Below are 27,793 nucleotides of genomic sequence, written 5' to 3' on the forward strand. Positions count from 1 at the left end.
TAGTTTTCTCATTAAATGATTAAATAAACCATCACGGGCAAGGCAGGAACATGGGAACTGGCTTCCAATTAGAGTGACTACATTCCAAAAATAAAAGTGGCCTTAAGATTCCCTCTTAACCGTTGGCGTGAGAAAATTCCCTGGGAATGTCTACTTGCCCCTGTATGCTTTAACCCACTAGGAACCATTGCAATTTCTGAAGCTCAGTTAAATATTGTATGAAGCTCTTTACCGTGCTTCTGTGATTGCTCGGTTGGTAAGCTGCATGCGTGTGTGATATCCAGAATGTCGAGAGATGAAAATATAGTTATTGGGAATCGGTTTTTAATATCACCTATTGGTTGCATGCTTATTTGGCGTGTCAACAAGCTACTCAGCAGCCAGTACTCAACCCTCCTACGAGACTGTTATGATATTTGTTTCAGTAACTTATTTGTCCTTCTTAATTGCTGTTTGTGCAATCATTTAGCTTGCTTTCCCCGCTAGTGGCATTGGCAGAGATGGGTCCATACTTCTTGATTATGCAGGTTCGTCTTTAAGTCATTTATACATCTGAAAATCATTAAATTTGAAGTAGCATCTGACTTGAGTGATGCTTAGAAGTTTAAAGTTAACTGGCAGTGAGCAGAGGGCAGGTTCTTTGTCTTCCCCTTATCATCATTGGTTTGGTCTAGATAGCTATGAAAGGGAGAAACTTCCTGCTTCAGATTCCTAAATTCTATGTATCCTTCCAATTTTGGCTTGTAGAACTTGACAGTGACAGGGGGGAAGCGTCTACTTTGTTAGGTACGAGGCCAAGATTGGGCAGCTAACTGGAAACTGTCTCTCTCTTCCTTAATCTGATTTCTCTCTTTTTTCAAGGATAACTTCATTTTATTGAAAGTATGAAATGTACATGAGAGGCAAAGGATGCCACAAATTACATAAGACCGTCCCAGTTATCTACGAGAATTTTAAGGCTATTGCCACATAAATGAGGAGAAAATTTACACCAAGAGAAGCCAATATAAATCAACCGAAAACTTTCTCAATTATAAAATCTCCACGGTCCCTATGGAAACCATGGTGCTGGGTAATTCAGTAAGATGCTGTTCACTTGACCAAACCTTATTGTCCAATCTTTTATGGAATATTTCCATGTTTTTGTGATCGCATTTATTGTTGAGAATTATTGGAAATGAGTTCCACATTTTAGTGAAAGATCATGGGTTTAATTCCTTATCTTCATTGGTACGAGACCTTTTAGGGAAGCCTAAAGCAAAGCCACGAGAGCTTATGCTCAAAGTGGACAATATCATATCATTATTGAGATTCGTGATTCCTAACATTTATAGGGAGATAGCTTCTAGAACTATTGATGGGAAATTCATTAGTCAAATATTAAGCTGAATAGATAGCTTCTAGAACTGATGGGAAATTCATTAGTCAAATATTAAGCTGAATTATAAACGCCAGTCATTATACAACAACAACATTAGTAATAATGACAAAGCTAGGCACCGTTGGTCACATGTGGGCGTATATCCCCATTTTCGAACTTTTGTAGTACATACTTTTCAAGTGATCTTCTTTGATCACGGATATCACTCAGATTGTGGGACTCTCTCTCTCTCTCACTCTATTCTCTTTATTCTTTTGGAAAGTTTTTGTTTTGTAATTTGCGCTTGGAGATTCCAGAATAAGTTACATATCTTCTCCCAGTAGAAGAGAAATGGGAATCCCATGATTTGGGTATTTGGCTGTAAATATGGATGCCCGTGTCTAGTTCAAAGTCTGGGCTAAAGTTCTGACTTTTCACAGGAAACAGATTATAAAAACACAGTCAAAAGATCGTGGTCACCAGAAAAGCTCAAGCTGGCATTGACTCGGTTAAGGGAAGAGAAATCGTGCTCATCCTGCACCGTGACTCGCTCCCAAAACGTCCAACTACAGAGGTATTTTTTCTAGAAACATTGAGAAGTAATATATTCTAGAAATATATGCATATATTTTTTTGGAGACTCTATTATGGAAATTTCTTGTTGTACGATAAAAGTCCCACGTCGACTAATTTAGGTAATGATCATAGGTTTATAAACAAAGAATACTATCTCAATTGGAATGAGGCATTTTGGTGAAGCCCAAAGCAAAGCCGAGAGCTTATACTCAAAGTGAACAATATCGTACCATTGTGGAGAGTCGTGTTCGTCTAACCCTCTCATTCATTTTATTATAAGCATTTCCAGAGAAAGTCTGAAAAGCTGCCTATTCCTATTCATTGTTTCAGTTTTCTAACGGCCAAGTGAGGGTTAGGATTATAGGCGCCAAGGAGGCAGTTGAATTACCGATTTTAGTCCATGATTTAGTGTTTTTTTAGTTGAATCTTAAACAGGCCAAAATCCTGATTTGGTAACAAATTTTATGGACTGAAACAATATATCTATAATGGTTTTGTGAAAGGAAAAAAAATAATAAAAGAAATCATCTTAAATGCAGATCATATAACCTCATACTTGTTAAATCATATTTAACTCTATTGCGTGCAGTTTGGCTAGTAATAAGTTCAATTAGAGATCATATTTTTTTTTTAAGGAGTATTCCTTCCCTACTAACAGAAATTATCTTCTTTGTATTTTTTTTTTGAACTTTTTCTTAAAATTTTTAAAACGTATCTGCTAAGAAATTTACCCACATTATAAATAATACTTCGTCATGCTCTCCAACGTGTGATCTCACAGTTTAAATTAGTATATAATCTAAACTTGAACTAAATCTACTCTATATTTATAATCTATCTCATACTAACTTGTAATGTCTAATTATTTTACAAAAAATAAAAAAGATTTTAAAAAAAAATCTATAGTTTCTAAAATTCTCGAAATAGTTGTAGTAAAAAGAAACTAGTGTCAGCATACAAGTTGACGTGACGTAAACCCTAGATTCCTTTAATTTGACTTATTGACCATAGAAACAAATTGAGTGAAGTGAATTGAAAGGAAACGGCACTGATCAAGCAATAGAAATTTCCTAAGAATATGTTTGTTGTTTCTTTTTTCTGCCCAGTTATGATAATATTTTGACTTTTTATTTAATTCCTAAACTTTTAGAAATATGATACTTAAAAGACTCTTAGTGTTTAAAATTCTGTAGACCGTGAGAATATGTGTACATGTATATATAGGAATCACACTCTTTACGATGGTATGATATCGTTCACTTTGAGTATAAGTTCTCTTGTCTTTGCTTTGAGCTTCCCTAGAAGGCTTCAACCAATGAAGATAGTATTCTTCACTTATAAATTTATGATCTTACACGTTGAACTCACTCTTAGGCTTCAACCAGAGGTTCAATTTAATGAAAATTTCAATAGAAATTAGGATATTAAGAATTGAATGTCACGTTTGTAAAATTAATTACAAGTGTTGGATGATGAAAATTCCACGTCAGCTAATTTAAGGAATGATCATAGATTTATAATCAAGGAATACTCTTTTACGAGGCCTTTTGGGAAAGCCCAAAGCAAAACTATGAGAGGTTATGTTCGAAGTGGACAATATCATATCATTGTGGAGAGTAGTGTTCATCTAATAGCACTAGTCGATAAAAATTTTAGAAAAAAAATTATGAAGATAAAGAATATATTTAAGCAAAGTTTGTTGATGCTTTGGCGTTGGGAAATGGTATATGAGCTTCTTTGCCTTCCTTCCACTTTCATCCAAGTCCTGTTCTAACAAACAACGAAAGAAACATGCATCACACTTCACACTACACCAAACCCAACATTACTTACTAATGGGTTTCACACAATGACATCTTGCTTACCAATTCTGCTAACTTCTATAAATTAAAAAATACATGTACATACATTTAATAAAAATGGAAAAAAAAAGTAATTTTCTAAAATAATTTTTAGAATTTGACTATGAATTAAAGTATTTTCTTTAAAAAAAAAAAACGATATATATATGGTAGAAAAAATAGGAAACCAGCTAATTTTTAAAAAAATTAAAAACTAGAAATTAAATGCTTAATATTCGAAGTTAAAATATTTTAAAAGACATTTTAAATTTAAAAAAAAAAAAAAAAAAAATCGATATGATAGAGACCGTTTCTCACTTTATTTTCTTAAAAGGGTGAGCTTCCATTCAATCTACGACTCCTGCAATGAGTCTAGATCAGTGGCACCTACCAGGGCTACTTTTGTCTTTTTACCAACTCTATATTATAAACAAATTTAATTGCGTGCACAGTTTTTTTGGTTTCCATTTTTTTAATATATATATATATATATCAATAAACTAAAATAAAACTGTGCTCTTTCTGTGGCTTTTGATTCTTCCTGAATTGTCGTGCCTGCCAGCTTCACTTGAGCGTGGCCGTAGAGAGTTCAAAATTAGATAACCTTTTTCCATGGGGGAAAAGTGGGTGATTGATTTGAGGCGCTCATATGATTCCTGTTCTGTGCAGAGAGGGAGGACGATGGGTTTAGGGAGTAGAGAGAAGACAATGAATTGGAGGTGGATGGAGATGGTTTCTCTCATCGTTCTTTGCATTCTGGGGTTGAAGCTTCCCACCATTGAAGCTGCCACAGATCCATCAGATGGTTAGCTGCTTCTTCCTTTTCACTTTTGCCCCTTTGTTTCTACTCTTATTTTCTTTGCGTTTCTTCTTTACTTCCACATGATTAGATTCTCGCAATAGCTGTTTATTTTTTGCAGTACATTCTTCTGATGTGAAGATTTTTGTAGTTCTTTGGAAAGAAATTGGTTGTTTTTGACGGTGTAATAGATTTGTGAGACTTTTTAGCGATGTGGATATTTGATTACTGATTGCAATCGTTACTCGCACTGCTCGAGTGTAGAATTTAATGATTTTGTTGTACAGCCTCTGCTTTAAGAGTTTTGTATACCAGCTTGAACTCGCCCCCTCAGTTAACCCAGTGGAATGCTAATGGCGATGATCCATGTGGACAATCATGGAAAGGGATTACTTGCTCTGGCACACGGGTTACAGAAATGTAATTTTGCCAACCCTAATTTATTATGCTGTTCATGTTCCCATTCAATATGATGTCTGCTCTGATGAATGGTTGCATTTTGATTTTGTTAGAAACTTATCTGGCCTCGCTCTCAGTGGATCGATGGGGTACCAACTCGCAAGTTTGACATCGTTAACCAACCTGTAAGGTCAATAACCTTGTTTTGGACTTCAAATGGTTTCTTCTCTGTGTGTTATTGATGTGGTTAATTCTATGATGCTGCAGAGATATGAGCAATAACAATATTGGAGGCAGTATAGTCTACCAACTTCCACCATTCCTGCAGAGACTGTATGATTCATATGCAACTTCTCTTCTGGGACTTTGTTTTTGTTCTTGCTATGTTTTACTTACTAGGAAATAAGCCTAACCCTGTGTTCCGAAGGTCCGAAACTATGTACATAAGATAGAGATTGTGTATGGCCACGAAAGAAAGTTTAAATAATTAAGGACAGAGAGGTTTTTCAACCAAAAGAATACAGAAACAAATTTGTCTGATGAAATGATCTCCCATAAGCTTAAGCTTGTGAATTGTTCGAATGGCTTGTAGCATTTGTGTTTGATGACTACAACTTCTTCTATCTGCAGAAATCTTGCTCAAAACAGCTTCACTGAAGGCATCCCTTATTCCATTTCACAGATGACAACTCTTCGATACCTGTAAGCAGTTTTTCATGGTATGTTTGCTTTACAGGGAATTTAGCTTTTATTGATGCTTTCCCTTATTTGTTGAAATTGTAGAAATCTCAGTCATAATCAGCTTCAGAATCCATTGATTGATATGTTTGGGCAGCTTACTTCACTATCCACATTGTAAGATATCGTCCCCTACTTATTCTATACGGATTATGAGAATCGAACGGCTGCTGAATTGAGCCAACCAAATAATTTTCAGCCGAGACTATTTTAAATACTCTCCATTCAACTCCTGTTTACATGTCTTACATTGACATTTTGTACTTGGTGGGCCAAACAGAGTTTGAAACTTTTCTTTCACCCTGCTAAATTCTATGCCCAATTTATTTAATGACATTTCATCTATAGTTGGACAAATTGAAAATGAGAAATTTACAATAATGCCCATCACGAATTGTCTTCTCACTTGCTGAAAAATATTTTTCGAGACAAAGCATGAAAATGTTTGAATTTATTATAGCCCACCTGGTGACCATCGATTCAAATTTCGTATTTCAATCAGGGATCTGTCTTTCAATGCTATGTCAGGCGAACTGCCTCAGAGTTTTAGCTCGCTTTCGAGCATCAGCACTATGTAAGTCTTCACCGAATTAGTTCCTATGGTACTGACACCTTAATTAGTATTGTTCTTTTTTTCTAATTCCATTGGTTTAACTTTTAGGAATTTGCAAAACAATCAGTTCACTGGCACAATTAATGTCCTTGCAAATCTTCCTCTTGATAACCTGTAAGTTTAAAGCATTTTAAGTTAACATGGAAGAGATGCATCTTTCCCCCCCTCTTATTGAATGTATCGGTTTTTATTTTTTAAGGAACGTTGAAAACAACCGTTTCTCTGGCTGGATCCCTGAGCAACTCAAAAGCATCAATCTTCAGTGAGTATATCTAACATTATCATTGTCTGGTATATATACATATTACTCCATAAGACTTCTATATGATTGATGATTTTATCAGGACAAATGGCAACTCCTGGAACTCAGGTCCTGCACCCCCTCCTCCTCCTGGTACACCTCCAGCAACTAGAAGGAACCGAAGTCACGATTCTGGTGGCAATAGTCCATCAAATGGTGGTTCTGGTAAAGGTCAGAAATCAGGAATTAGTGGTGGTGCCATTGCAGGAATTATCATCTCTGTGCTCGTTGTTGGAGCTGTAGTAGCATTCTTCATTGTTAGGAAGAGATCCAAGAGATCATCATCTGCAGACATTGAAAAGCTCGACAATCAACCCTCGCAACCTCGTCAAATGACTCCAGCACAAGGTCATCTTATACACTATTTTTCATATTCTCATCTCAGAATTTGATGTTATTTGTTGCCTGTTTTCGTATGATCGTGTAAAGTTGGGATTTTATGCATTAAGACGTACGTTTAACATTAACCAATCCTTTGAAACATTGAAATGCAGAAATAAAGTCCGAAGAAACTTCCTCCACATTTTATCCAACAACATTTGATACTTCTGCTGCAATTAATCTCAAACCCCCTCCTAGTGATCGTCATAAATCACTTGATGAAGACGACTTTGCTAAAAGAGCTGTTGTCAAGAAGGCTAGTGCAGCTCCTATTAATGTAAAGTCATATTCAATAGCAGACCTGCAATTGGCTACTGGCAGCTTCAATTTTGAAAATCTTCTTGGTGAGGGATCGTTTGGACGTGTTTATCGGGCTGAGTTTGATGACGGGAAGGTTACTTCCTAACTCAATTCTTCATATCAGACTAAGTAGAGAAAAATATAATATCTACTCATCCTATTAGTTTTCGTAATTTTTTGCAATGCAGATTCTTGCCGTGAAAAAAATCAATTCGGCTGTACTACCTGGGGACTTATCTGAAGATTTCACCGACATTGTTTCGAAAGTCTCCGAGTTACACCATCCCAATATAACCGAGCTCGTGGGTTATTGCTCAGAGCATGGGCAGCATTTGCTTGTGTATGAGTTCCATAAAAATGGCTCGCTTTATGATTTCTTGCATCATTCAGACGAATACAACCAGCCACTGATATGGAATAGTCGTGTTAAGATTGCTTTGGGAACAGCCCGTGCACTAGAGTACGTTGACTCCGAGCCTTGTTAAATTGACTCTTGAATTATACTAGGTTGCCAATTTTATCCTTTTAATTTGATTTCTATTTACTAAGCAAGTTCTAGATTCCGGATGAGTTATTCCGTTCGAGCATGGACCTCTGAAGTATAGGTCTAGTGGGAAAATAGTTGACGATGTTTCTCATTTGTTCGATAGAATGACGGTACTTATCGAGATACTTTTCAGGTATCTTCATGAAGTTTGCTCCCCATCAATTGTTCATAGAAACATCAAGTCTGCTAACATACTGCTGGATGCGGAACTCAGCCCCCACCTCTCTGATTCTGGACTGGAAAGCTTTGTACCAAATGCAGATCAGGTCAATTCTTGAACTTGATGAATCTTTCTTTTAGATACTGTATAGTGATCAACTCATATCTTATAACGTGCAGGCACTGGATCACAATGCAAGTTCAGGATACACTGCCCCCGAGGTCACGATGTCTGGCCTTTATACGCTGAAAAGCGATGTCTACAGCTTTGGAGTAGTCATGTTGGAACTGTTGACTGGGCGCAAACCATTCGACAGGTGAATTTGTAATGCACTTCAAAAAATATGTTTGGTCTTGGGAGTTAGTCAACTTGCCATTTGTCTTCCTTCATCTTCTTATCATACTTCCGTTTCGATTTTGTTGTCATTCAGTTCAAGACCAAGGACCGAGCAATCCTTGGTTCGATGGGCTACACCCCAGCTTCATGACATTGATGCGTTGACCAAGATGGTCGATCCAGAACTCCAAGGACTATATCCAGTTAAATCACTCTCCCGATTTGCAGATGTGATTGCACTTTGCGTCCAGGTATATAACATATTCCTGTGATAAAGACTTGGTTTCGTTTCAAATAATAACTCGTACTAATCTTGTGTTAAAGTTCTGGATGATTAAAGTGACCCTTTGTCCATCTTACGACAGACCGAACCAGAGTTCAGACCTCCAATGTCGGAAGTGGTCGAAGCATTGGTTCGACTTGTCCAGCGAGCTAACATGAGTAAGAGAACATATGGAAATGATAATGCAGCAGCGTCTCCCAGAGGAGGGGACATGGGTGGGGATGATACACCATAAACAACACTTCTTTATACAGAAAAAGTTGGGAGATGGTATTAGGAGGGGTGTGGGGGGGTAAAACAGGAATTGCAAATGGCGATAATAATGTTTATCTGTTAATATTACAAAGAGAAGGATGATGATGTTAGGTATAGAATTTTGATAGAAAATAGGATTAGAAATTGGTGGAGATTTATTCAGTTTGTTGTACACTTTGCTGTTAACTTCAATTATTTTGTCTCCTATTTATTATTTTGTCTCCTATTTATTATTGTTGACAAAGTTGTTCCTCTTACAATTTCTCAGCGTTTTGTTTATAAAATTTCAACGTTTAAATGAATTCCATTGAAAACACTTTTCAATAAAATGATGGAAACCACCAAACACATACTTTTTCTATTAAAAAAAAAAAAAAAAAAAAAAAAAAACCAATTTTAATTATTTTATGAAATACTACAAACCATTTTCTAACCCTTCATTTGAAATTCCTATTCTACTATTCTTAGCATAAATGGATTCCTATTCTATTATTCTTAGCATAAATGGAATCAAATAGACTAATTTGGGTGTTTCCTATTCTATTATTCTTAGCATAAATGTAATTAAATAGGGGACTAATTTGGGTGTTCGCTGGAGTTCTTTTTAAATTTACAAAATTAGAAAGATGGTGAATATCGCAAAAATGTAAACAGGAAACTAACAAAGCAAAGCTTCTTTTTCTCATCAACTAAAATAGGAAAGGATGATGATTAACATAAAAATAGCTAATTGGAAAATTAGTTAATGGAATTAGGATGGAACACTTATTTGATTTTCTATATTTCAATAAACAAAAGGCATTGATTTTTGGTTTTGAAATTGAACACCATTCTTTTGGTTAAAGTTATAAAAAAAAGGGGAACACGGGAAATTTGGGGAAATGGAAAAGCAGAAGATGAGTTTGAAGTAAAAGAAAGTATAGAAAGGAAAGTTAAAGAAAATAGAAAGCTACTTTTGAAAAATACGAATATAATAGAGAATAGATGATGTTCGAGTAAACATGAAACATTTGTGATTGAGAGGGTACAAAAAAAATGTATTTTTAGAAATCAATCGGGGCAACTTCTATTTTTCAAGAAACCAAAAAAGTATAAAAACAGAAAACAAAATTGTTGAATCATTTAGAATATGTAGTGTGTGGTGAGAGGTAAAATGAGTGAAAGAAAAGGGAGGTCGGGGGACAAGCAGGCTTAATAGTAACCTCAACATTTGTTTTCCCTAAAATATAAATGTTAGATCAAAATAGTCTGTTTAACATTTCAAATCAGATGAACAATAATAAGATATGGCGCAAAGATGAGAGCTAAGATTAACCAAAAAAGAAAAAAGCTACTAACCAGTGTGGGATCTGGTGCCAACCACATTTGATTTGCATAAAGAAGAGAACACGAACTTGTGTTGTTCGTTCGTTCGTTTGTTCGAATTTCTTACTAAGACGGATCCGATTCTTTGTTCTTGGGGATGGATAAGATGACACTAGCCCCAACACATTAAAGGCCACCGAACTGGGAATCAGGCTGTGCACTTCCTCCCTCCCCTCCTTTTATAATGGAAGAACAATGTAAATTCTAAGACGCATAACATACCACCACTAGTCCAAGCATATGTTGGCTCAAGCTTATTTCATCTTTCGTGATTTTCTTCCATAAATCAATCTCTCATCCCATGAATATCAATCAAAGACCATCTCCTTTGTTTGAATGTTGCACCTTCTTTTCCCCCACCTGAAAATGGATGGGGTCTCGCTCATCACATTTTATCCTTGTACTTCAAAACATTATTCATGTTTAAATCAAAGATCTTGCAGATATCTTTAATTGTAGTAGTTATATCATCAGATCCCTCCATCTGGCTCAGAAATTTGTCGAGTTCCTTTGATGGCTGCAGATCCTAGACACCATTAACATAATCCAAGTAAGAGCGACCGCAGTTTTATGCTATGCATAGTCTATTAAAAGCAGAAATACAAGGATTGAACTGAAAAGAAAAATAGACATCGACCAATATTTAAACATGGGGCGACACGCAAATGAGGGAAAGAGTATCTAACTCCACTCAGAGTAATAGTCAATCTTTTCCTTCATAAAGTTACAGCTCGGGATAACAAAGATGCAAAATGAGTTATCCATTTCATTACCGAAGCACTATCTATGCAGTAGGCACACCACTGATCGGTAAAAAGATATGTTATATGGAAAATCATCGGGTTACCAAAAATATCTTTTTCCAATTCCAATCAAGAATATAGGTGTAGATCTACTAGTACCTGAAAACATAAAAATACTTTATACTTACCAAGGTTGAACCTGGATGTTGTTGGACTGTGTTCACAGTTTTGTTACCATCAGTGGATGAGTTGCACGAATACGATCTATCAGAGACCAACTGAAGAAGTATTTCACTTCCCTAAAAGCGTGTATATTTGCATACATTTAGAAGGAAAAAAAAAAGGTGCAGAAACATTAGATACATGTAAAACTCTTATATAACTAATTATAAAACCCCAGGGTCAAGTAACAACTACTAAAAAAATGATGTCCAAAAGCCACTGACAAAATCCAGTATAGAAGTACCTTTAGGGCTCGCCAATGAGAATATGTGCGAAACAAAACCCAAAAGAATGGAATATTTGGCAGAGGCAAAATCTACGTAAGACAAACCAGGATAGAAGTCAAGAGAAGACATATAAATGTACTTATTAAGTAAAAAGGAACTTGAAATGTTGCAGTACATGTTGTGTCAAAAGCATAACATCAACATGGTACAAACAATGCAAGAAAAAAGTAAGGCTGATATTAAAAAATAGACACAAACATACAGTGAATGCACTTGCTAATGGAAGCAACGAAACTGAACCATAGAAGTGTTTCTTGTGGATGGCAGTTCCCCTGGTCATGAGATACAGAAAGTTCACATCAATAAGAGGCATAGTTCAAACTTTTGCAACAAGAAAAGCTTCCTGGAAACAAAAAGGACTTGAGATGATATAAGCTTTCTATCATGGAACCACAGAGTAGTAGTATTGGACGCTGAGCTGATAAGGTCCTATTAGGACTGTGATTCACGACTTGAAAGAATAATAATAATGGATTCTAAGTGTAATGTTGAATATTGCTTCAAAGAAAAAAGAATAAAATGAGAGAATTGCTAGTTAGCTTCAATTCGGCAGATGGAAAAGGGAAAATGCACCTGAGGGCGATATGCCTTAACCTCCTGCGAACGAGCCGTGGATTCAAACTGTAATGTCGGAAATCAGTGAAATAGCATAACAAATTGTAATATGGTAAGGGAAAAAAAAAAGCCCTACTAGGTTTGGATTCAAGTAGCCAAAGAAGAAGAAGCAGGCGGAAGCGCGAAATTGTTATATCGACGATTTTAAAAATAACAAAGCGAAAGAGATGAAACCTGGATGGATATGCTATTTCAACGCTCGTAACATCTTTAGTTATTGACTTCAAGAATATCTCAGACGGCTTAACTCGAGATAAGAGCTTCAATCCGATCCTACAGGAAGAAAATCAAGAGCGTATTAGTTAATTTCACTAGAAATGTGCCATAAACGAATAAAATCGCATTGGCGAGACTTCACCCGTGAAGTTTATTCTTAAACGAGCCATCAGGAGCCTTCTCCAGAGCAGTCCAAGCTTTATTCATCTGATAAACGGAACGTCATTGTCAACGCCATGTTCGACAGGATCAAAACAAATACCAGAAGAAAAAAAACAAAACAAGACGAAACTGAAAAGAGCATGAAGGACCTTGAAAGAGATAAAATCGGTAACGATTTCCGCATTGCTACTACTGGTACTGCTGGAGAGAGCGTCGGATTTGGAGGAAGAAGGCGAGGATATTTTGGTCCAGAGATCTTTCAAAGTGGAAGGAGTCTGAGTAGAAGCAGAATCCGAGGCGGCAGGGTCGACGGATCTGCTGAAACACCAATTTCTTCCTCTGATTGGAAACACCACCAATCTGGCTCTCATCGTCACAAAATTCCAATGGAGAAAATGCTTGGTTCGCACACGAATTCCCTCTCTCACATAAACCCTAATCCCTGAGTAAATCCGAAAGAAACCTGATTACTCTGATCCGAATGAGGAAACCATCGAGAGAACTGAACGAAATGAAAGTTGAACGTGCTGTTGCGAGAATTGCAAAAACGCAGATGATGAAAAATTCGGCCGGATCAGTTTTATTATTATAAATCAAATGTTGAATTCCTAATTTGCCCTTATATTTTCATCCTCTTTCCACTTTTACCCTCCAAAAATTTCAATTTTTTGTTTCTAGGGGAGTGGAAAGTTAATAAGTTGACGTGGCAAGTGGTGAGTTTGGGTTGAATTTTGAATTTTGAAATCGGAATTTAGAAAGTCAACCATCTTTAAGCTAACCTAGCCTCCTCTGTCCCTCGAGACCAATAAGGGGTAGTACAGGAATATTCGCCTATTGTCCATCGACTACGCCTTTCGGCTAGATCTTAGGCCCTGACTCCCCCTTCGTAGACGAACCTTACAGAGGAACCCTTAAGTTTTCGGGGCATTGGATTCTCACCAATGTTTGCGTTACTTAAGCTGACATTCTCGCTTCCGCTTCGTCCACCACTGCTCGCGTGGGTGCTTCCCTCTAAGGCGGAATGCTCCCCTACTGATGTATTTTTACATCCCACAGCTTCAGCAGATCGCTTAGCCTCGTTCAGTACTTAGGGTGCTGAGCTGCATTAAGTTATGAAGTCGAAGTCTAACAAATCAGTATTTTTGGTGCTCAGTATCATAGTTATGCTTGTTAAAGGCGTGTTGCCTGTGGACGCATGTCAAATGTCTTGGTCATGCTTATACAAAACGTGTTGTCCGTAGCTGCATGCTCATTCCAAACCCCCTTTCAGTAATTTTCATGTTAGATACGGATTTACGTTGTGTCAACACCGAGGTGTATGATTGGTGACTAAAATCATGTCTACATGGCTAAAATGCCTTAGTAATATGAATCCAATCACTCATCAATTGCATATAACTGAAGGAGGCAAGGAAGATTTAAGTATCAAATCAAAAAAAGAATAGAATGATAATAAATACCATTTGAAGATTTTTTTGTTATTATTTATGTCTCTATTCTTTTCTTCCATTTTTATTTAATAACTTTTATCCGTAGTTTAAGCATGTTTTATTGTTATATATATATATATATATATATAAATATATCCCTTTCATTTTACCGAGCAATTTTTTTTCTTTATCGATCTTTTGGATTATTATTATTATTAGTATTATTATTATTATTGGCCTATTTAAAGGTAAGTAATATTCAAGTTTGGAAAATAGTGAAATACAAAAACCTTCTGCTTTCTTACCTATGGTGTTACCTTTCTTGTCAAACCTTACTTTTAAGTTTGAAGTAAAGTTGATTTATTGGATTAATCTTGATCAAGCTAATCTTAGAGTCAGTCATCTTGAGATCTAAGTGTGACCATCATAGATTCCAAGTTCGATCAAAGAGTGAAAGTTTACAATAATACCAGAAGGACCTCTAGCTTTGCAAAATCAGCAATGATTGGCACTTATCATTTGATATAAGAGAATTTGGTCGGCATTCTTTAGCGGGCTCCCGTCCTTATATTATTTGCATACGTACATTATCAATCAATATCATTACAACCATTTAAAAAAATGTTAAAAAATTATATTGGGCTTTTCAAAAGCCCATGAACTAAAAAATAATCCCGGCCCATATGTAAAACTTGTAGGTCCACGAGAGCCCAAATTAATGGACCGGCAAGACCCAAGTGATCCAACTTTGGGCCTACATCAGCCCAGCCCAAAACGAAACCCGAGCCCAAGAAGACTGTGTTGTAGTTGATGGGACCTCCTACGTGGGACATGGGCATTAAATGGGCTTACCAAACGATTCAGGCTTCTTGGACAGGCAGTTGGGCCCAAACCTTTTAAGGGCCTTAAGCGGCCCACTTGTGGTTTGGTAAACAGACAAACAACTCCCATGGCATAGCCACTTAATAAAAATAAATAAATTGAAATTCCATTATTATTTTTAAATATTTTTAATTAAATAAATAATTATATATATAAGTAATGATTTTTCAAGCAATTTAATTTACCTAAGGCTATAAATAGAATTGAAGTCATAGGGTCATAATTGAGGTGAGTGGGTGGAGTAGGAGAATAAATTAAGTTTTAAAATTTTTATTTTTTTTTAATTAATACCTAAAATAATTTAATAAGAATAATGAACGTCCGTCCACAGTAGTACGATATTGTCAACTGTCAGCATAAATTCTCATGGTTTTGCTTTTGATTTATCATTATGAACGGGATCAGAATAGGTTCAGGTGGTAATGATAGTATCTTGTACTTGAACTGGTGGCTCACAGAGGACCTCGTTTAAAAAATACATCATCTGGGTTTTTTTACGATCTGGGTGTTGACGAATCTCTCGATTTCACAATTTTATTGCTTGAACATTACCCATGTGGGACTTTAACGACCTCAAAGTGAGAATTTAATTTAATTTTTTTTATCAATAAATTCTATAAATAAATAAAATTGGTTCCCATAGGAATGATGAAAGGAGATAAATTTGTAATAATGATTAAAATAAAACAAAGAGAAAAAGATTGCTTCCTTAAAACGGAGACAACATAATATATATATAAAATTCAAAATAAACAGCATTATTTAATCATTAAATTTTAATAATGATTAATTATGAATGAACATAGACAGGATCTCTTTATAAGATATGTGATTTTATTACATATTAAGATTAAAGTGGTTTTACTGAATTAATTTGCAAAAATTCAAAATTATCCATTTTAAATAAATTTTTAATAAATACCCAATAAAAAAATTAAAAAAATGAAAACACAACGGTTTGAAATTTGAATATAGGTGTGGAAATTAGGAAATAAAAAAAGGTTTTTTTAAATAAAAAATAATAATTTAAAAAAATTTAGGTGAAGGGGGTTGGTTCCATGTGAGCGTGCTGGGTGAATGGGCCCACACAAATTAATGGTTTTTTTTTTATAATTATTTTTTATTTAAAAAAAAGTTTTTGTCTTAGTTTTACCATACAAAGTCTACGCAATAATTACCTTGAAGCAACCTACTTCCCTTTTTACTTATTTATTTATTTTGATAAACAAATAAAAAATAAAAATACATATTTTCTCTCGTTTTTTCTTATTTTTGTCGTGTATTTAACTTAACGATCAACAATGATGTTCCTTGTGCAAGAATGTTGATTTGTATAGTGATTGAACACGAAATTTCTATATTGAATAGAGATGTATTTTTCATTGTTTAATTACCTTATTATCTCCTTCAAGGTTGGATGCTCGATCGTAATGACCACATTTGTTCGATACATTCATTTTGAAAAGTATTAATTCAGTGTGCAAACTTATAATTATATTAATTAGATTTTTGAACTTTCATAAAAGAATTATCTAGACACTCAATTTTAAAAAAAATATCTATGTATCAATTCTGACATGGGTAGACTCGTTAAAAAAAAAAACTATTTATTTAAAAATTGTTGATGCATTTTGAAACAAAATTATTAAGTTTGAACATGTGAAGAATAAAGTTATAAAATTGGACCTAAAATTATTAATTTAGCATTTTAAAATTGTCTTTCAAGGTTAAAGAAATGTTGTTAATACTATGCTTAAAAATAGCATTAAGAGAGTTAATGGTATTAAAATAGTATTTTTGAAAGTTCAAAGGAAACAAATAATTAATTCTTTTTCGAGTAAAATAGTATTTTTTTTTTTTTTTTAAGTTTAAAGTTAATTTTGAAACAAATTATTAATTATTTCCCTCCCAAAACTAAGTGGATGAATATTTTTTTAGATTTTTTTTATTTATTTTACCATTTAATGATTATATTAGAATTTTTAGAAGTTGAAAATATAAAGTTTAACTCCCAAAATCTAAAATAAGAAAACAAACAATAGACAGACAACAAGCCATGTATAGAGAGATGCTTTATCAATCTGAATAAAGAAGGCATAAAAGAGATTCCTAGGTTAGACGAGTACCCGCCTCACATCCTAACGCTGCTTCTTCTTGGGCCCCGAACGCCAAGGATAACATTATACATATACACGTAACGTATGTATTTGCTTATGAAATATATTGATTTATTTATTATATTAAAAAATGAAAACTTCAAAAGAATAACAAACGAAAAATTACCTATGAAAAACCCGATCCCTGCAAAAATCAATAAAAATAGGTGACAAAAAAAGCTTCTCCGTCCCCGTCCCCGGGCATCTTTAGTCATGTATCCTGCAATATCTTTTAGAATATTAGAAATATAAATGTATAAATCCTTTATTAATTGGGTCCAAAAAGCAGGCAAAAAAGAAGGACCCAGTCCAAGGGGCAATTCCACGGAGAAACCGAAGACGACGTGATGGCTTTAGGCTGAGACTTTGGTTCGTTCAACCGTCCTCCTACTTAACAAACTTCCATTTTTCTTCCACTTTCTCAGCACAAAAAAGTCCACCACTCCCTCCCCACAAGTCTTCGTTCAACCCGATTTCCCTTCTTTAAAGCTCTCATTTCTTCCCATTCTCATATTTCATTCCCCATTTTCACTGAATCTTCGAGTTCTGCTGCCAGATTTTGCCAATGGAAGAACATGCATCGGGGATCAGTAAGTCATTCGAGGGCTCTCTTACCATGGAGCTAATGGGGAAGATCATGGCGGCGGCCATTTTCATCCTCTTTTTGGTGATTGTGTTTGTTTTGATTTTACAGCTTTACTCCAGATGGTTATTGTCCCGCATTCATGAATCGTCGTCGGATTCTGCCGTTCTGCGTCGGTCTGATCAGGAGTCTGATGTAGCTACATTAACGAAAGGGCTGGATGCCGCTGTGCTCCGGTTGATTCCGGTAGTGGTGTTCTCGCCGGAGGATTTCAAAGAAGGGTTGGAATGTGCTGTGTGTTTGTCGGAGTTGGCTCAGGGTGAGAAAGTTCGGTTGCTTCCAAGGTGCAGCCATGGCTTCCATGTTGATTGTATTGACATGTGGTTCAAATCCAATTCCACTTGCCCTCTCTGCAGAGATCCAGTGGCTCCCAAACCCTCAATCCCCACGGAGATGAACTCTGCAGAGGATTTGGAATCTGGGTCTTCAATGGAGTCTCCTATTTTTCCAACGAACATTCTGTTTTGGGGGAATCAAATGCAGATAAGTTCAAGAGGGGTTTGTTTGGAAGAAGCTCAAACTTCTTCTTCCTCTTCCTCTTCTTCTTCATCATCTAACATAAGGGCAGATGGAATGGTGGTTATAGACATTCCAAACGAGCCCTCTTCATCGTCCTCCGGCACCAGCGGCCGTTCCGCCGGTGAAGAGATGAAATCAGTGGTGACATCCAGATTGAAAACGTTGAAAAGGCTTCTGAGCAGAGAGAGAAGAATCGGCAACAATCTCACTTCCCTGAATCTTGAACAAGCAGGGAGAGCGCAGAGTTAAAAAGAAGAAGAAGAACAAGAATCAATGGCTTTGTTTCTCAAATCTTTTGCACATATAAAAGTTAGAAGAGTCAAGGGTAAGAGCTTACATATCATTCTTTGTTCCAAGCCAGAGACTGTGACCTCCATAGTCCGGCTGTTGCCATTGAAAAACCTGTGCACAATTATTTGGATGATATTCAATATGCAAATTTAGGGGTTTTGTTCATCTTCTCATGCAAGAGATTGGGTTCTAGTGGATGAGGTTCATCCTTCTTTGTTCTGTGTAAAATGTATCATCAAGGGATGAATCAAATATTATTAACTTAATTGATATTAAAGTTCGCCACCTAGTTTGAACACAATGGTTTACTATGAAAATTCAAAATAGATAGTCTTTAGCTGCCAGGATTGAATTATTCCTCCAACGCTCAAATACCAGAATACAACAGAGGAAATATAAAATATTCAAATGTCAAAGTTAATCCAACTTGAATTAATAATATCGAAATTAACTAACCCGGATTAATCGTCGTACAGGGAGACAGAGACAAGAGAGACAAAAGTGAATCTAAAAATAAAAGCAACAATGAATTGCGTCACCATTATCAAATTCAGTTGTAGAACAGAAATGCAGAATTAACCAACCTTGACTTTATAGTAAATTTCCTTTTCTACACGAAGTTGACAAAGACTATAGTTTCATCATAAAAATACAAGACTTTTGAATACATTTGAAGACCACATATGAGGCATCAAACTTACAAATGCATCAGGAGACATGAATCTAAAAAGACGAAACAGTTGCATAATTAATGAAGAAATACGGAATTGAAAACAAAATTAACAGAGGAAGACAAGATTTTACTTGATTCAGAATGAGTTGTGGCCATCTCTTGTTGCACTTAACAGACAGCAAAATCTTGGACAGTGAATTTAGGTGTGGTTGGCAGAAAGATACAAGAGATATCCGACAGGAAGAACCATATTTTCCAGGAGAAAGCTTTGATTACTGACCTCTCATAATTCTCTAATATTGGCCTGGTCACTTCCAAGATCTTGTGTGGTATATGCTGCATCAGAATATCTTCTCCCACCCCACCAAAAAAAGAAAGGAAATTTCCTCTATATTGCTTGAAAGCCTATGCCACAACTCCAAAAACTGTATCTAAAAATAGACAATCCACATCATCATCAAGTTCCCACTTTCCTGGTGAAAACTCCTAAGCTACAATTTACTGCACTTCCTACAGCTTATTTTTTAAGACTTTTTTTGCCAGTCAATGCTTTTGCGACTGCTGCAGTGTACAAGGATTGGTTTGGGATCGTAGCTACACTTTCCGTTTCCTTTTGCCTGCCTCAGCATTCTCAGACTGATCGTTATTCCGTTTCCGTTTGGAACTTTTCTTTCTCCCATCAAAAATATTATTATCTGTGGAAGGTCTGGAATATGTTTTACCACCCTGCTTGCCCTTTTCTGACTTGCCCTTGAAGCCAGACATTGATAGAAAAGGGATGTCAGAAGTTGGGTGATGCCCAATCTCTTGCATAATTGTCTTCACATCCTTTGGGCGTGATGTATGCTTCGAACTATCGGCAAGGAACTCAGTCTTCAGTGATTTGGATCTTCCAGACCCGAATGTATCATGAAATTCTTTGTAAGCTGATTCCCTTGATGCTTGTTTTGACCTCCATTGGTCAGGTCGGGATGCATACCTAACATGAAGCAAAATTAGTAAAAAGAAAAATCAATAAAATCCAAATGAAACATGCAACCCCAACTCAAATGACGAAGGAAACAGATCGAGATCATATCCATAAAATAAAAGGCATTAATTGTATACCCTTCAACATCCAACTTCCTCAAGAGATGAGTTCCTTGCTTGGTTTTGGAGAGATCGCTTTGTAAAGCTGCCAACTCAGAAACAATGGCCTCCCGTAGAGACAAGTTACTGGAATTATAGCACTTTTCAACTGTAAAGGAACTTGATGACTGCATTGCAAGCTCTCCAAAATGTCCTCGTAGCCTTTCAGTTGAGAATAGAAAAGCTATCATTGATTGGGTGCAAAACTAATAAAAAAATACCTAACAAATTGATTGAAAGCTTCATTGATTATTCCCGACCAACAAGACTATCATACACAATCTATGTAATTAGAAATTTAAAGATCATGCATCAGAATTCAAATAGATGTCCCGCCTGGAGCACTTAGTTCAAAAGGGAGACAAAAATAATAGAAAGCATGATGGAGAAAGGAAACTTTCTGTACGTTAAAAGCCATCAAAATAGTTCGAGGACATACTTCATAACTAATCTGCGCTTCAGTTTTGCAGGGGCGTCAGAATTTAAAAAAGCTTCAATAACACGAGCTCCACTGGAGTCTTTTGCTACTTCAAGAAGATGATTGGATTCCATTGATGTGATACTTGTAATGAAAAGTTGAATCAGTTCCTGAAACATAGAAATGCTAGGTCCTTCAGATTTGAGAATAAATCAAACCTCAAAAAGTGTTATCCAAGCAAATAGTTCAAGAAAGTTCATGAAATCTAAGCAGGAACTCTAATGCAATTCACGTTGTTTCACAGTCGATTAGCAGTACTGGTTCCACAATAGACACTACAAAGTAAATAGGTGGGTCCCATCCTGCAAACAAGAACCTTTGATCGAGATTGTAGAAACTATAGAGTAACAATATAAGGGTAAATTTTTTCCACATCATCAGACAAAATTGAATGTAAACTATACAACCGTCGAAATTTGAGATAATTGTACTAGGATGCTATAGCCAGGTAATTAATCTTACATGAAAAATGTTCCTTCCCCAAGTTTTGGATAAGGAACCACAAAATTGCATAAATGGTATAGAATTTCATTAAACAATACAGAATCACAAAGAACAAAGTACATAAAATCAATAATAGTAGCAACACTAACACAAATAAGCATAGACTTCCATATCTGGGAGGAAAAAAGAGCATAAACTTTAATGTGAATGTTTAGTTTGCCCTTCCAAAATCAAATAAACAGCAATATCTGGGAGGGAAAAAAAGCATACACTTCGATAACGAAAAACTGTCTGCAGGATTAGAGAGCCCATGACATGTATTTTAACTCCACTAGGAAAATCCCATTTGGCTTTATCTCCACATGAGAAATATCTGTCAACATACAATATTCGAGGAATAATGCATCCTGGAGATTCATCAGTTGAACATACAGCACGAACAAGAGCTTCACAACACTGTCAAATATCATCAATTCATAATTAGAAAAGTAGACAACATATCAAATAGGATCACATCAACATTCAAATACATGTTTATAACAAGTCAAAATTTTGAAGCATAAAAAAAACTAAATAATAGACCTTCTGCTCATGTGTTTGAAGCCTCTGACTTGCAGCAATTAGAGAAGCGACAACTCCTGACCTTCCCATATCAAGAAGATCTCCAACTTTTGTTCCAATTTCTGACCATAGCAACTCCATCTAGGTGAAAAAAAAAAATATGAGCATGGAAAAGCAACTCCTTCGGAAGTACTGACACAACAAATTCCTAGTCTACGTATTGCAATAGTAGAAAACTGTTGAAGATGCATTGCGTGCCACATATTTGCATGTGTACCCTAGTGTGTGAGAATGACTAGGAGAGGAAGGATGTAAATAAGATGTCATTGCAATTTCATTAAGTAAAAAAACGTTATTACTTTTTTTTTTAGTTTAACAAAAAAAAATGCAAATACATACTTGATGTTTATATTTTATGTTAGAAATTAGTGCTTGGACAGCAAAGTTTCCACAGGGATGAGATGACAACTCGAGCAATGAATTCTTGAAAACTATTGTGAAGAGTTCATTGAATATGTTTTCTGGAGCCACTTCCAAAATCACCTGCAAATTCACGCTACCAGAATCAGTACATCAAATCCTAAGAAAATATTATTCTTTTTCCTGAGATTGGAGTACAGGAAAAAAATACTGTTGATGAAAACCATCTCATATATGCACCAGAAATGCAAATTAACCAAAAGCTGAAAACTGCATTATGAAATAAATAAACTTGAACAAAATAGATTGGACTTGGTAATTTGGTCCCAAATTTTCATTTGTTTGATTCCCACTAGAGACAACAAAGACTCTTCTTTACTTCACAATTGGAATTCATTCTTGAGATTCACCATTGGTGGTCATTTCATTTATTAATGATACTCTGTTTCTCTAAAAAACGCATAAAAAAAACAACGAAGTTGTCTGCACTGAAATATGGGTAATACACAAAAGATCCATTATGGGAGGCATGTAAAACCTGACTGCTGAATTTTAAAAGGTCAAATATTATCCCACCAGTACAAATTTTACAAGTACAAAGAAAATATCAGACTATTAGGTACCGGACAAATATGATCAAGCAAACAAATTGAAAAGCTATAAGTACTTGAATACATGTATAGCAAGCTAGTTTACTCCCATAAATTCAAAAGCAACTCCAACTAGGATTGTACATCTCACCTCCATTAAATGACTAAAGGCGGTCTCTTTCATCAAATTTATAACATCTCGAACAACAGATATTTGTATATAATTTCCTTCAACAGAATCTTTCTCGCTACAGCCAAGGAGGATGGGAATTATATGACTGAGCTCATCGTCTTGCCCCACCAATGACTTCAGAATAGTCTGAAAGGTAGTGAAAAATCAATTACTTCAGCATAATTAACGGGAAAGCTGAAAAACAGACAAGGTAAGAAGCCAGTTAAAGCATTCATTGATAAACTTAAAAGTTTGAAGGTGCTAAAAAAGTGCAGATCCATTAAAGATAAATGGTCGGCATCACTTCATTCAAAGAATCCACCATTTACCTCAGTCACAACTCCATTTAAATTTTTTAGTTTATTACTACATATAAAAGAAACAAAACTTTGTTCAAAAACAACAAAAGAATACAAATGAAATGCATCTATATCTGAAAAATAGTCAAAAGACAATGCTAAAGGAGAAGCTCCAAACCCAAATTGACAACAAAAGGTCTCACTTATAAACCTTTAGAGAAAAAGAGAGAGAGATAGATCTCCTAAACAAGCAGAAGGCGGCCCAAAAAGTAAGCATTGAAGTAGATACTATGCAACTCCAAGAACCTCCTCCCAATCAAGAACCATATTAAAATTTTTTCCCCAGTTTCACTTCAACCAAGTACTCCAGAAAATAGTCGAGAAACCTGCCTCTAAATTTAATAAATAAATAAGCTAAAAAAAACAGTGTTCTCAAAAACACTTCTGGCGTGCTTCTTACAAGATCAATATCCCTCCATCATCCATTAAATATTAACAATAGCCAGACATGATTGTAAATCGTTTCTTCCACCTTTTATTAAGCCTAGAGTCAATTTCTAGCTTAAGTTTTTAGAATTTTCATGCGTGGAAAGTGGAATTTATTTAGTTGCGAAATGAAGGGGGAGAACAATTGAAAGATTGGAAACGAATGAAATGATCATTGTCGAATATACATTTCCATCAAAATTAAACAGCTAGTGGCCAAATATGGACATAGAGGCCACATCCATCCTCTTGGAAGCATAAGAACAAAACATAACTAAATATATATAACCCATACACCTAAAACATTGGTCATAGAAGTCAACTGTCGGGTAGCCTGATATACATGATCATAGAAGCTAACCAACTATACTTAGTTAACTTGAAATTCTGAAAAACATAAATAGAAAAAGAAAAAAAAACTTATGAAACCACAATATAATAGTATATTTCATAAAACAAAACCTGAATAACCAAACTGCCGAACTGATCAACTTGCAGGATCCTGACATCTTTTCTTGCACCCTTTAGCAACCCAAAGACAAGCAGCTTCAGTGATTCCGGGAAGCCTATATGGAATCCACTATCTTCATTAGGCCGAGGTGCCTTGATATTCAACCGCTCTGCTAGCACTTTAGATGATTTTCTGCTATGAAACTCTGAAGACTCTAGACTTACTCCTTTACAGAGATGAAGAAGGCTACGGAGAACATGAGAACCATAGCAGTTACACATCACATCCAGAGGATTGGATACAATTTCCTGAAAAACAATCATGTGCTTAAGGTTACTTGTCTACAAGTATGGGCATATAATCTAATACACACAGGCAATAGGCACATTATTAATTTCCCTAGTCAATGATTATTACCATCAAGAAACTTCATGCCTAAAGCAAGAAAAGTTCAAATGCTTTGTATGCATATAAAAACAAAGTAAAACCTTCACCATCCAAAAGCTAGGAAAAAACAAGTGACCAAAACTTCACACCTTACATATCACAGTTAACGTATCTTCAACCAAAGGATAAACATCTTTGTCTTGTAGGTGCATAGCTAAAGACTTGATAGCTGTTTCAACAACATGTGAGCCAGATCTATCCATGGCAATAGATGGAAACTGCTTGGCACAGCCGTGGAGGAAATTGCAAAGGTCACCAACATTACAGCCTTCAAGAAGACTTTGCATAGTGTGACTTAGGATATAATCAGTGGCAAGTTCGAATTCCTTCCCCTCAGCTTCCGCTAGAGCATTACCACATATAACCGATCGTTCTTCAAAATCAACCGTATCACTTTCAAATAAATTAGAAATCTCTGTGAAGTATTTTGTTGTTTCGGGATCAACCTGCTTCCTATAGGACACTTCCCTCATGAGTATAGTAGAGAATAAGGAGCTTAAAAATGCACGAAATTAAAGAAAATCTCTACTGTGTACTAATTGAATGTCCAATAAAAACAAAACGAGGAACACTACCTAATGAATGAAGTTTGAGGTGTGGAAGTACTTTTCATCTTCGAAAACTTTTTTTCAGCGTTCAGGCTTCCACCATCTATCATCCCAAACGCGTTCTGGCGGGTGTCATTCCGATCAAAGCCACCATGACCTCCTCGTTCAGCCTTCCTACTCATGCCATTTTTCCTTCTCGCGCTTTTATACGTTGATTTATCCTCACCCATTGAGCAGTCTTCAACTGAAATAGAGCTTCTATGTCGCCTAGAAGCTAGAGCTTTCGAACCAACAGAAACCATATCCACCGAGCCACCAAGTTGAAAAGAGCTCCGACTGTACAGCAATTTAAATTGTTAGTGGAGGAGCGGAAATCAATGCATAAAAAGTAGTGATCGAAGATTTCACTGCAATCACAATAAAATAGGACAGCTCCATATTTCGAAATACTGATAAGAGTTTCTATCGATTCTAGCATGTGAAGAAAAGGAACTAAATCTCTAACACGTAATGTAACAAACGCATACTTCATCAAATTGGCAGAGACGGCAAACAAAACAAAATTTGGCCAGCAGCGTGAATTAAATAAATAAATAAATAAATAATCAAATCGATTAGCTCCTGACCAACGCAATGCTAACTAAATAAATAAATCATCCATCATTCATATAAACTGCAGCACACAAATTTCGACTGACTGTCTAGAGAAGGACCAAACAAAGTAGAATTTCCAGCAAAATTAACAAACGTATTAATGGAAAACGGAGAAACTTACATTGAAACAGCTTGTTTTCAGAAACTCAAATCGCGAAGTGGAAGCAAGAAGAAGGTGGCGAGAGAATTGGTGCCGTGAGTCGCCGGAAAATTTTCGCCGTATAACCTCAATTCAGGGTTAACATTTTCTTTTTCCTTTTTCTTGTTCAAAACTAAATTTAATTTAATTTAAAATAAATAAAAATAATCACAAATGGGCTCAGGGTTTTAGAATTTTAGCAGACTTTGTCGTCTACATGGTCCGAATTAGGTTGGGTTAATGGATTTTTGTGATCCAACCCAAAAGTTCGGGTTGGTTGGATTGGTAATCCAACCCAACTCAACCCAAAACTTTTCCCAATCTAGCCCAACACTCTGACAGACCCATTAAAATGATAAAATCTTAATATAATTTATATATTTAAGTTTGGCTCGGTCAATCCGAGGGTTTTGCCCACGAACTCGAAAATCGAACCGATCAGTTCGGGTTCAGAAAAATGAACTCAACCCTACCCGAAATACTAATCCAACTCAACTCAACTCTTATAGTTTGGGTTGGATTGGTCCGAATTGTCGAGTTAAATATACACCCTACCCTACTTTCTGCTGGACCTGTCTGCTTTAAACCCATTCGTTGGTTTTTCACATTAATTCCCATTTTTATTCCAAATAATATAAGTCGCGGGACAATTATGGAATTTTAATATTTTTCTTATTTAAGACGTTTTTGCATTGACTTAAATTATTTATTTTAATTTATGTTAGAAGACTCGTAGGTGATGGAGTGTAAAAATTTTTTAATTTAATTTGTCTAACTATTTAGTACGGGCGTAGAAGAAATTATTTTTGAATTAATGTGAAATTTTTAAATTTTGAGTTGATTGGATTGGTAATCTAAACACTAACCCAATCTAATTCTTTATTTTGGTCGAGTTATTTTTTAATTATTTAAAAAATTATAATACATATTACATTAATAATTTAAATTTCATAACAATTTATAAGTGGGGTTGGATCAATCGGGTTGTAATCTTATTTTCAGGTTAGTCAAGTTGACATCACAACAAAAAATGTCAGCCTACAAACCAACTCAAAAATTTTCAATTTTCAAAAAATTCAACCCAAAATTGAAAAAAAAAATCTAAGAGACTCAGCATCTATGATTTAAGTTGGACATATAAATTACATATTTTTTTAAAATTAATTATCTAATTATTTTAGAATCGACATGATTGTTCTTAATATTTTAATTTAATTTATAATTAGTTTGAAATTAATTTTGAATTGGTCAATTATATTGACAAAAATTCAATTCAAATTTCAAGGGCCAAGGACAATAGTGTAATTTTACCCAATTTTCAACTTTCACCTAAAACACTTTATTATTATAATTATTGTTTTTCCTTCTTTTATTGATTTCATACCATTTTTCAAACCATTCTTAAATTCTAATTTTGAATCAAATTCGTTGTTCCTTCCAAACACGTCTCTTCTCAATATTCCTTCTCTAATTTATTTTAAAACGGAAAAATAAAATTTAATTAATTAATAAAAATACCATTAAATTTTGAAATACTTTTTTTAAATTTTAATGGGCATTTAAAAATACTTAATTTTAAATAGAAATAGTTAATATTTTATTTTAAAAATACCTTTAAATTTTTAGATATATTTAAAAAATGTTCTTGAAGATTCAAAAATATTTGAAGTTTTTTTTTTGTAAAAAGAAAAATTCAAAATTCCCTTACTGTTAATATATATAGACAGAATCATTAATATCATGTTTCAAAAATACCTATGAACTTTTGAAATTAACGCACTGTACCTTTAAGAAAAAGTTTAACAAGTTCAACTTGCCGACGAATGAAATTAATAAGAAAGATGATAGGTGTAAATAGACATTTTTTATCATAAATTGATATA

The 27,793-nt window shown here is 35.1% G+C and overlaps 4 protein-coding genes across 9 annotated transcripts; 2 read left to right on the forward strand and 2 right to left on the reverse strand.

Annotated features, from left to right (window-relative positions):
* The first annotated feature begins 4,289 nt into the window (after positions 1-4,289).
* LOC111464507 (protein STRUBBELIG-RECEPTOR FAMILY 7-like) lies at positions 4,290-9,111 on the forward strand. Its single transcript, XM_023108734.1, has 17 exons — positions 4,290-4,582; positions 4,864-4,996; positions 5,089-5,160; positions 5,243-5,308; positions 5,606-5,677; positions 5,759-5,830; positions 6,216-6,287; positions 6,375-6,440; positions 6,526-6,588; positions 6,671-6,975; positions 7,122-7,402; positions 7,497-7,768; positions 7,989-8,121; positions 8,195-8,331; positions 8,446-8,602; positions 8,717-8,908; positions 8,955-9,111. Exons 1-16 carry the CDS (start codon positions 4,390-4,392, stop codon positions 8,867-8,869), a joined length of 2,247 nt encoding a protein of 748 aa, XP_022964502.1. The 5' UTR covers positions 4,290-4,389; the 3' UTR covers positions 8,870-8,908; positions 8,955-9,111.
* Positions 9,112-10,083: 972 nt separating this feature from the next.
* LOC111464584 lies at positions 10,084-13,054 on the reverse strand. The gene is made up of 8 exons (XM_023108862.1): positions 12,649-13,054; positions 12,480-12,544; positions 12,296-12,394; positions 12,080-12,127; positions 11,709-11,778; positions 11,464-11,535; positions 11,186-11,296; positions 10,084-10,780 (listed from the first exon to the last, which is right to left on the reverse strand). Exons 1-8 carry the CDS (start codon positions 12,868-12,870, stop codon positions 10,640-10,642), a joined length of 828 nt encoding a protein of 275 aa, XP_022964630.1. The 5' UTR covers positions 12,871-13,054; the 3' UTR covers positions 10,084-10,639.
* Positions 13,055-17,274: 4,220 nt separating this feature from the next.
* Positions 17,275-18,639, forward strand: LOC111464366 (RING-H2 finger protein ATL60-like). Of its 2 annotated transcripts, XM_023108548.1 has the most exons (2): positions 17,275-17,557; positions 17,662-18,639. In XM_023108548.1, exons 1-2 carry the CDS (start codon positions 17,543-17,545, stop codon positions 18,376-18,378), a joined length of 732 nt encoding a protein of 243 aa, XP_022964316.1. In that variant the 5' UTR covers positions 17,275-17,542; the 3' UTR covers positions 18,379-18,639. The 2 variants fall into 2 exon arrangements, with proteins under 2 accessions (XP_022964316.1, XP_022964315.1); XM_023108547.1 differs by having other exon boundaries at positions 17,275-18,639.
* On the reverse strand, positions 18,222-26,026 carry LOC111464365 (pumilio homolog 23-like). 5 transcript variants are annotated; one of them, XR_002714024.1, is made up of 14 exons: positions 25,893-26,026; positions 25,145-25,453; positions 24,659-25,022; positions 24,134-24,430; positions 22,866-23,033; positions 22,104-22,247; positions 21,726-21,845; positions 21,414-21,599; positions 20,661-20,809; positions 20,201-20,383; positions 19,225-20,072; positions 18,877-18,927; positions 18,467-18,531; positions 18,222-18,348 (listed from the first exon to the last, which is right to left on the reverse strand). XR_002714024.1 is itself a non-coding variant. In XM_023108545.1 (11 exons), exons 2-11 carry the CDS (start codon positions 25,417-25,419, stop codon positions 19,688-19,690), a joined length of 2,271 nt encoding a protein of 756 aa, XP_022964313.1. In that variant the 5' UTR covers positions 25,420-25,453; positions 25,893-26,026; the 3' UTR covers positions 18,989-19,687. The 5 variants fall into 5 exon arrangements, 1 of the variants encoding a protein (XP_022964313.1); XR_002714026.1 differs by lacking the exon at positions 18,877-18,927 and having other exon boundaries at positions 19,374-20,072; XR_002714023.1 differs by lacking the exon at positions 18,877-18,927.
* Between the last annotated feature and the right edge of the window lie 1,767 nt (positions 26,027-27,793).

The sequence above is a fragment of the Cucurbita moschata genome, unplaced genomic scaffold (assembly GCF_002738365.1).
Source record: "Cucurbita moschata cultivar Rifu unplaced genomic scaffold, Cmos_1.0 Cmo_Scf00030, whole genome shotgun sequence".
Lineage (NCBI taxonomy): Eukaryota > Viridiplantae > Streptophyta > Magnoliopsida > Cucurbitales > Cucurbitaceae > Cucurbita > Cucurbita moschata.